Source organism: Eubalaena glacialis, chromosome 12, assembly GCF_028564815.1.
Source record: "Eubalaena glacialis isolate mEubGla1 chromosome 12, mEubGla1.1.hap2.+ XY, whole genome shotgun sequence".
In the NCBI taxonomy this organism is placed as follows: Eukaryota; Metazoa; Chordata; class Mammalia; order Artiodactyla; family Balaenidae; genus Eubalaena; species Eubalaena glacialis.
This window is the reverse complement of record NC_083727.1, coordinates 49,635,485-49,645,658: the sequence shown is the minus strand read 5'-3', so window position 1 is coordinate 49,645,658 and position 10,174 is coordinate 49,635,485. Positions and strand designations below refer to the sequence as shown.

Below are 10,174 nucleotides of genomic sequence, written 5' to 3'. Positions count from 1 at the left end.
ACTTTTTATTATTATTATTTTTTGGCCGCGCCATAGGGCACGCGGGATCTTAGTTCCCCGACCAGGGATCAAACCCGCACCCCCTGCATTGGGAGCTCGGAGACTTAACCACTGGGCCACCAGGGAAGTCCCCTGGTTGTTTTTTTGTTTTGTTTTGTTTGGCCGCACCGCGTGACTTGCAGGATCTTAGTTCCGGGACCAGGGATTGAACCCAGGGCCAAGGCAGAGAAAGCACCAAGTCTTGCCCACTGGACCGCCAGGGAATTCCCGGAAAATGTTTTTTAAAAGTTGTAATACTCTAAATTTTTATATATTATTACTAATACTAGATTAAATGCACATTAGTGCTTAATATGTTCTGAATAGTGGGATTATCTCATTTAATCCTCACAATAACCAACTTGCCTAAAGGCTTACTGTTAAATAACGCGGCAAAACCGGACGAGTACCAGACCCCAAACCTCATGCTCTTTGGAGGTAGATCATCCTGTCTCACGTACAAAGATCATTTATTTTATAATCAGAAAAATCCATGAGGTTACTTTAAGAAAATCCTGTTCAAAACTTCACTTCGCCGAGTCTCCTGTACTCCCCAAACAATCTGGGTCTCTTACAGCACCTAGGGCAATCTGATTAGCATTGGTTGATCCCTTATTCTACCTCTCCTGGTTGCCTGAAACCCCAACTCACTTCCTCGCGCAGTGGGCGCCCGATACGTGGAACACTGAGGAGTGCCCTTTACTTGGCTCGTGGAGAACTTGAATTGATGATCAGTGCTCACACGACATTAGGAATTTCTTTCCAAGCATTGTAGGCTGGGGCCACACGAGGCCTCTCCATTTCCCTCGCGCACCGTAGCCTCCTTGCCTGCACCTACTTCATCCCCTCGGCTTCCACAGTGCTCTCGTCCCACCTGGGCGGGGAGCCCGAGGGTTCCCTAGGTCGCGGGACCTGCCCGGCCGGCCCGCCAGGGCCCCGGCTCCGGCTCTCGGGACAGGGACAAGGGGCTCCAGGTGGGCCCGGGAGCCGCCATCTCGCGTGCTGGCAGGAGCAGCGGGCGCGGTCGGAGCCGCGGCGGGGCGGGAGCTGCTGCCCGTACTCAAGATGGCGGCCCCGGCGGGCGGGGCCCACGGCTCGGAGGCCGCGCGGAGGAGCGGCGGCATGGCGGCGGCGGCCGAGGAGCCGAGTCGGGGGTACTGGGACGAGGAGGAGGAGGAGGAGGCAGTGAGTGCGACGGCGGAAGCCCGCGCGGCGGTGGCGAGGGTGGCCGCTCGGCTGTGTGCGGGGAAGGGACTCGCGACGCGGCGGGCGTGCGGGGGCTCCTGGCGGGACTGTGCCCCAGGGCGCGCGGAGCAGCGGGCAGTTGGCCCCAGCCCTACGGGCCACACGGAAGTTCAAGGGGGAAGGAGGGAAGTTACCTTAAGTAACGGCGCGCGCTTCCTCTTGTTGAAAGCAGGACCTAGTTTTCACAAAGGTGGGATCGTTGCACTGGGGAGGTTTGGCTTCTCTCGTTAATGCCTGCTTCTTCTTGCACACTCGCAAGCTAGCGCCTTAACGCCTCTCTCTTCCACCAGGAGCAGTTGGTTCTGGTGGAATTATCAGGAATTATTGATTCAGACTTTCTCTCAAAATGTGAAAATAAATGCAAGATTTTGGTGAGTCTTGTAGAATTGGGGGGGGGGTTGTTGTAGATTTTCTTAAATTTAAAAGTGGTGAAATATACCCGTCCCTAAGATTGATATATTAATTTCACGTGAACAAAGCAGTGAACGCTGGAGACAATCACAGAAGTACAGGGGGACTGTGGGAGCAGCTGGGAGAAAGTTAATGCCTAACTCTGCCTGAGTGTCTGCCTGTGTGGCTGGAGAGAGTTAAAGATTTGGCGGGTTAAAGCATTTTGATATGGAACATTAGGTTTTGAAAAAATACACCGTTTTATATAGTGAGGAGGGTGAGAAAAACACAAATGGCAGAGAGGATAATTAGATATGCACACAGAGGTTAAACAGATGCAAACTGGTATATATAGAATGGGTAAACAACAAGGTACTGTATAGCACAGGGAACTATATTTCAATATCCTGTGATAAACGATAATGGAGAATATGAAAAAATGTATACATGTATAATTGAGTCACTGCTGTGCAGCAGTGATTACACATTGTACTTCAACTATACTTCAGTAAAAAATAAAATAAAATATGGAAAACAAACAAAAATAGTGTGGAGAAGGGAGAGAGAATACCTATTAAGAAAGGACTTCAGAGACCTCACACTGTGCTGACTTGAGCTATGGTATAGTGAGTTAACCATCTGTTTTATCTTTAAAATCTTTTGAGCATTTTTGACAAAACTTCCTTTGTTCTTACTTTATCTTGAAGAGGATGTTGATTGAAATAGACCTTGCTACTTGGGTATGAATTAAGTAGTCTTCAGTTTGTAGCTGCTGTGATGAGAGCAGTTTTAGCTTATCTTTTACTTGCTAGGACAAGAAGCTCCAGAGGTTCCCCAGCTTTGGAAATCAGTCTCCTTGGTAGCAAGGTTTCATGTAAAAGTCTTGTTCTTTTTTTGCCATGTCACATGGCATGCGGGATTCGGGATCTTAGTTCCCTGACCAGGGATTGAACCCGTGCCCCCTGCAGTGGAAGCGCAGAGTCTTAACTGCTGTACCACCAGGGAAGTCCCTTGTGCTTTCTTTTTTAAATTGAGAAATAATTGACATATAACATTATACTAGTTTCAGCTGTACAACATTTTCAATATTTGCATATATTGTGAAATGATCACCACAATGTCTAGTTAACACCCATCACTACACATCGTTACAATTTTTTTTTCTTCTGGTAAAAACTTTGAAGGTTTACTCTCTTAGCAATTTTCAAATATAAAGTACAGTATAATTAACTACAGTCACCATGATGTTCTTAAACATCCCAGGACTTATTTATTTTATAACTGGAAGTTGGTATCCTTTGAGCCCCCCCTTCACCCATTTCACCCATTCCCCCCACCCCCAAGGCTTTTTCTAATGATGATTTTTTTAATGATCCTATATTCTGTTGTAGGGAATTGATACTGAGAAGCCCATTCTGCAAGTGGACAGCTATGTCTTTGCTGGAGAGTATGAAGGTAGGAGGAAGTCAGAGAGATGAAACTCCCTTTTTTTTTTATATGCCTTTCAGAGAAAGTAGCTCTGTTACTTCTCAACAAGTTGCCTTCATGTTTTTCTGCAGACACTCTTGGGACCTGTGTTATATTTGAAGAAAATGTTGAACATGGTAAGTGATTGCTATGTTGACTCAACTCTTTTTACTATGAAATATTTCAAACATACTTATGTATGGTAGATATTAAAATTATAAGATCTCATGTACCCCTTGTCTAGCTGTATCAAATCCTCCCATTTGGTTAGGTAGTTAAAAAACATTCCACATACCTTTGAAGCCCCTTGTATACCCCTCTCCAAACCTACTCCCTTCCTCTGTCTTCAGAGGTAATCACTCTCCTGAATTTGGTGTTTTTCTTTCCTATACCTGATTTTATATTACATATGTATGTATCCGCACACAATAAATAGCACTTTCTGTGTATTTTCACACTTGATATAAGTTATAGCATATTATACATATTATTCTATATCTTTTTTCAATTAGAGATGTTTCGAGATTTATACGTGTTGATATATATCTGTTTTTCCTGTTGCTTAAGATTCTATCTGTGACTATACCACAGTTTATTCTCCAATTAATGGACATGTAGGTTGCTTCCATTTTTACCAGTAATTATTAATAACAACTAAAATGTATTGAGTGCTTTCTGTATGTCAGGCACTGTTCTAGGTGCTATAAGTATTAACTCATTGAATCCTCACCACAAGTCTATGAGGTAGATGCCATTGTTATCTTCATTTTATATTTGAAGAAACTGAAGCACAGAGAGGTAAATAACATTCCCGAGGTCATACACAAAATAAGAGGCAGAGCCAGGATCTGAGCCCAGGTGGTCTGCTCCAGAGCCCATTTTCTTAATTATGCTTATTAACTCACTACAGAAATGCTGCCATGAATATTTTTATGTTTCCTTGTGCATATCTGTAAAAATGTCTCTCAGGTATACGCTTAGAAAAGGAACTGCTAGATTGATGAGTGTGTGTACTAGATTCAACCATATGAAATTACCAATTTGGGCCGAAGAGCGACAGTTTCATGTGGTTGAACTTAATAGATGTCACTGTGTTGCTTTCTAAAGTGTAGTATCAGCCACACAGTGGCAGGGTGTGGAAGTTTTCCATGTGCTTCACATCCTTAGCACAGAGCCTCATCCTCCCTCCTGCCTACGCCCACGGTTTTTATAAAGCTATGACCCCCAGCAGCAGGTTGGCAGCAGTTTTTTTCTCATCTTCTTTCATGATCGGTAATGTTCTCCACTCCAGTCCGGCTTCAAGCAGTAGGTCTGCCTTTGGTCCTTCACTTTGAGTGGCAGAATTTTTGACCTCATTACCCTGTAAGGCCAAATTCCTAGCCCCCCTTTCCTGCTTCCAGGCTGGAGCCTAATAGGCCCATAGCTTTAATCTCACTTTGTGTTTCTATCCCCTGGAGATGTTTGTTGTCTTTGAGTTCACTGTGCCTTCTGTTCCTATGTATTTTATCTGATATTTCTCTGTGCTTGGAGCTGGAGGAATGAGTTAAATCTTGAACTTACTACACTATCTTGACAGGAAGTAGTTTAACTCTCTAAACTGGAATCATTGAGGCTTAACATGATTATTTGATGGCATCAAGCAGTATAATAGTGTTCATTTTATATTCTAGTGGATGCAGAAGGCAATAATAAAACAGTGCTAAAATATAAATGCCACACAATGAAGAAGCTCAGCATGACAAGAACTCTTCTGACAGAAAAGAAGGAAGGAGAAGAAAACATAGGTTAGTTCACTTAGTTCTCTGAAAATCGGTGATTTAGTATTGGCTTTATGAAACACTGCTGCCAGGATGTTCTTTGTACTTTGTAGTAATAACTATATGTGATAGGTAAAGTATATTAAAATTGAGGGTACTCCATGAAAAGTACCAAGCATAGATTTAAAATTTAGTTGAATTCTCACATAGCAGGGGGCACTGGAGACATATAAGAAATTTCTATCTTCTTTGCATTGGAAACGATTGTGAGGAGTTTGTCAAGAAACTTGACATGATTTCAACCCCAGGGAATTCAGCAACTACTTCTCTCTCTCTCTCTCTCTCTCTCTCTCTCTCTCACTCATTAAAACTTCTTTGTAAGTGCAGAAGATATGATGATAGCAGTTCTCGATTCCCAGGGAGTAACCCCATAGGATCTCCTGAACTTTTGGCAGATGCAGTAACCTTCCGCAAGATGCTCACAACTGGAAGAAGCTGGCTTTATATGTGGGAGGGACTCTAGGACCACAGTTGTTAGTCCTGTGTCTCGTTCTTAATAAGCATCCATTTAGCCTTCTCCAGTTGCTCGTCATCCCACACTAGAGACCTTCGGCCAGTGCTTCTTGCACCCATAGCAGGCGCATGTTTGTGGAGATGAACAAATAAACACTTGGTGGTTTAAAAGCCCATTGCTCACCACACCAACCTCTTTCTCTTGCCCTAGGGAATTTGGGACACAGTCAGAATAAAGGTGTTTGTCCACCAAAAAAAAAAAAAGCTTATTGCTCAAAGACATATTTGAAACTCTAGTAAATGAGACCCTATTGATGAATATTCATGGTTTGATTTATTGTATTTTAAGGAATAAACATTTGAAGGTACATTAATCATTTAGAAATTAATTATACCAGCTACACGTAACTATATAACAAATCTTTGTTCTTACATATTCCACAATTATCCCTTTTTTTAGGCACTCCAAAAATAATAGGAAGAAGTAGGCACTTGAAGTTCTAGAATGAATTCGAAAGGCAGATACAGATCAGATAGCTTAGCTGTCATTTAGATATTCTTTTTAAAGGAAGTTATATAATTTCCTCTCCTATAGTACTTAATAATCTAATAGATCTTTGGGAAGATTTGGGTGTATCTTTAAATCAAATAAATTAGTAACCAACTATTCAAGGCTGTATTGGTTATCTGTTGCTGCATAAAAAGTTACCCCTAAACTTAAAGGCTTAAAACAACAACAGAACACCATCTTACACGTTTCTGTGAATCAGGAATTGGGGAGCAGCTTAGCTAGGTTGTTCTGGCTGGGGTCTCTCATGAGGTTGCAGTCATTGTGTTGGCTGGGCTGTAGTCATCTGAAGGCTTGAGTAGGGCCATTAAATCTAATTGTAAGATGGCTCACTCACATAGCTGGTGAGTTTGTGCTGCCTGTTAGCAGGAGGCCTCACTTCCTCACCTCCTCACACTACTGTCTGAGTGCCCTCCTGACACGGCAGCTGGCTTTCCCAGACCAAGTGATCCTTAAGAACAAGGTAGAAGCCACAATGTCTTTTATGAACTATCCTTAGAAGTCACATTCTGTCATTTCTGTGATATCCTATTCCATGTGGGAGGGGACGACACAGGGGCGTGCATGTCAGGAAGGTGAGGATCATTGGGGACCATCTTGGAGGCTGGCTGCCAAACATGGCAAGATGCTGGAGGCAGAACAAAATAGACAGGAGATGTGGTCCTTACTTTCTAGGAACTTGTACTCTAAAGCAAATCACATTGAAACAGACATGGATGACTATGACTCGACACCCCTTTCACTCAACTTATTTTAAGTATCTGTTATGTGCCAAGTATTATGCTAGATAACAGAGTAGGCTTTAGGATGGCTTTGAGGTTTTGAACTTGGTGACCAGGAGAATGACGTTATAGCAAGAAAAAAATATGAAGTCAATAGTTGAAGCTGAACTGGAGGGAAAGAACAAATCGATTTTTGAAAGAGGGAGACTTTATAGTAGTAATACATGAGAAAAGATATGGGATCAACAGTAAGGATGTGTCAACAAACAGCTGCAGAGGAGTTAGTTTATGATGGGGGATAGGAACAGATGGATGCGTGAACAGGGTGACAGGATAGGTTGGTATGTCCTACAGATACCTAATGGAACTTTGAAGATGAGAGTAAACAGCTTGGGCTATAGGAATTGAGGATCCATTGAAAATACTTGACTGAAAGGGTCATAAGGATGAAAGAAAAAAATGGCTAGCATTATTGGAGCAATTTTTTTTTTAAGATTTATTTATTATTTATTTATTTTGTTTATTTTTGGCTGTGTCAGGTCTTAGTTGCAGCATGCGGCATCTTCGTTAAGGCATTTGGGATCTTTCGTTGCGGCGCATGAGCTCTTCGTTGTGGTGCACAGGCTTCTCTCTAGTTGTGGCGTGCAGGCTCCAGGGCGCGTGGGTTCTGTAGTTTGCGACACGCAGGCTCTAGTTGAGGCGCGCAACCTCAGTAGTTGTGGCATGCGGGCTTAGTTGCCACGCGGCATGTGGGATCTTAGTTCCCTGACCAGGGATCAAACCCGTTTTTCCCTGCATTGTAAGGAGGATTCTTTACCACTGGACCACCAGGGAAGTCCCTGGAGCAGTTCTTGATTATGGGAGTTCATTGACAGGTAAGGGCTTTGACTGTGAGTATGGAAAGGAACAAAAAATTTTTTCAAGGGTTTTTTTTGGAGAGGTGTCTTATTTCACAGTTGGATTTTTCAACTCAAAATGACAAATGTTGACTCAGAAGATGATAGAGTGGTATCATCCATTGTATTATGAAAACTGAATGGGTAAGGAGAAAATTGTAGGGAAGTGACAAAATTTTCTTCAAGACAAAAGATGGCAGTGGGAGCTCAGTTATCTCTCAGAATGAGTTGGGAATTGGACTCTGGGAAAAGGGCTTGGAATAGTAACTGAAGTTGATTACTTTTAGTGATTTTGATGATGCATACCCTATAGGCATTCCAAGGTCTCCATGTAAGATGGAAATTACATGATCATTTATCAGTAGGTACAGGCACCATGTTCCTTTCTTTACACTGGGGTCTTATTTTGATAAATATTCATATGAACATTTAAATTAAAAATATATGTAAGTAACTGAAATTCCTTTTTCATGTTTCTTGGTTTGTCCCCCTGCCTCCTCCATTAGGTGGTGTGGAATGGCTGCAAATCAAGGAAAATGATTTCTCCTGTAGACCCAACATGATTTGTAGTTTTCTGCATGAAAATGAAGAGGATGAAGTTGTAGCTCCAGACCCAGATAAATCTTTGGAGTTGGAAGAGCAAGAGATTCAAATGAAAGATAATTCAAACCTGAGTTATGAACAGGAGAAACCACCGAACTTGGATATAGAGGATTCTGGTCCTCTTATTGATATCCCTTCTGAGACAGAAGGCTCTGTTTTTATGGAAACTCAAGAAACTGCCTTAGAAATCACTCCTAGATGAAATGTTTCTCATAAAAACTAGTCATGAACTTTTTAGAGTTTTTATATAAAATAACTGGCTTTGTAGTTTTCAGTTCACAATTTTATTATTTTTGTTGGCTATATACACATTTCCAATTATAATATAGTTTAATATACTAGAATCATTAAGGACCAGATACGAGTTTTTAAAAATATGGTTTCAATGACTATAGGGACCCTTCTGTGATGAGTCCTTTAAAATGGGGGTTTTACTAAGGTAAGTGTGAGTTTCTATTGCAGCCATCACAAATTACCACAGACTTAGTGGCTAAAGTGTATTAAGCTACATAAGTGTATTGTCTTATAGTTTTGTAGGTCAGCCATCTGATATGGGTCTCACCTGGGCTAAAATCAAGGTATTTGCAGAGCTTCATTCTCTTCTGGATGTGGCGTGGGGGACTACATTTCCTTGTTCATTCAGTTGTTGGCAGAATTCAGTTCTTTGCAGCTGAAGGATCACGGTCCCATTTCCTTGCTGTTGGCTGAGAGCCATGCCCAGCTTCTAGAGCCATGCCCAGCCTGCATTCCTTCACTCATGGTCCCCTTCTCTTCAAAGCCAGCAATGGTCAAGTCCCTCTCAGTCTTTGAATCTCTCCTGCTTCTTCCATAATCTTATTGATGATGGACCCTTCTGCCTTCTTTTAAAGGTCCATTTGATTACACTGGGCACATCTGGGTAACTTCCCTATTTTAAGGTCTATAACCTTAATTCCATCTGCAAAGTCCCTTTTGCCATGTAATTTAAACAGGCATAAAACTGAGAATTATGGCATGAAAATATTTAGGGGGCCATTTTCCCGTCTACCAAAGTCAGTATTACTCCTGAGAACAGAAAAAGAATTCAGAAGTGCTTAAGGGTGAAGGTACAGTTCTGATATACCAGCTGTAATTTCACTTCTTTCCCATTGAAGAAAGATGATTGAAATTCAGCTGTAACATTCTACAATATTATGGTGATAACCTAGATCTACCCTAACTTGTATTTTTTAAGTAAATTAGTCACAAACTTTGATACAGGTTGAACTATATGAAATTACCAATATTTGTTTCTACAAAACTCTGCGATTTTATATGGTTTAACCTGGTACTAATAAGTTAAAACACTCCTCACGTTAATTATATCTCACAACTGTTGGAGGTGTAACTTTGTTGTGACAGATTAGAGAACTAATGTTCTAGGATGAGGAATTTTTTCCTTCAGTAGGTTTTGTAAATTTTTACTGTTTATTTGGAAAACAACTTACCCTGATTAAAAGCATTTCCAAATCATAAGTGTGTATCCTCCCAATTTTTATATGACTTTAGTGTCAGCTTTTGTTTAATCAAAAGCTTATTTTTTTCTACCAAATGGTATGAAGTCTCTATGTGGAGAGACTGGTAATTACTTGAGCCAGCATCTGGTCTTCCTTTATTTCTTTGTAACAGAATCCCAGAATTTATTCAGGTTAGCAGTGTGCCCAGCTTTCCTCATGTATATGAAAGTGGCCGTATTATCTAGATGTTAGTTCTTCCCAGCTTGATCTATAGTTTCAATGCAATCCGAAATAAAATCACAGCAAGGTTTTTATGGATATTGTCAAACCAACTCTAAAGTTTATATGGAGAGGGAAAGACCCAGAATAGCCAATACAATATTGAAGAACATAGTAGGAGGACTTCACGACTTACTATAAAACTACAGTAATAGAGACAGTGGGAACTGCTGAAAGAATAGGCAAATAGGTCAATGGAAGAGAATAGAGAGCCCAGAAA

General features: G+C 41.4%; 1 protein-coding gene across 2 annotated transcripts; it reads left to right on the top strand.

The window, feature by feature from the left end:
* Positions 1 to 1,097: 1,097 nt before the first annotated feature.
* GTF3C6 (general transcription factor IIIC subunit 6) lies at positions 1,098 to 9,694 on the top strand. 2 transcript variants are annotated; one of them, XM_061207319.1, is made up of 6 exons: positions 1,098 to 1,193; positions 1,575 to 1,655; positions 3,066 to 3,129; positions 3,212 to 3,278; positions 4,812 to 4,925; positions 8,104 to 9,694. In XM_061207319.1, exons 1-6 carry the CDS (start codon positions 1,105 to 1,107, stop codon positions 8,400 to 8,402), a joined length of 714 nt encoding a protein of 237 aa, XP_061063302.1. In that variant the 5' UTR covers positions 1,098 to 1,104; the 3' UTR covers positions 8,403 to 9,694. The 2 variants fall into 2 exon arrangements, with proteins under 2 accessions (XP_061063302.1, XP_061063301.1); XM_061207318.1 differs by having other exon boundaries at positions 1,098 to 1,224; positions 3,234 to 3,278.
* The last annotated feature ends 480 nt before the right edge of the window (positions 9,695 to 10,174 follow it).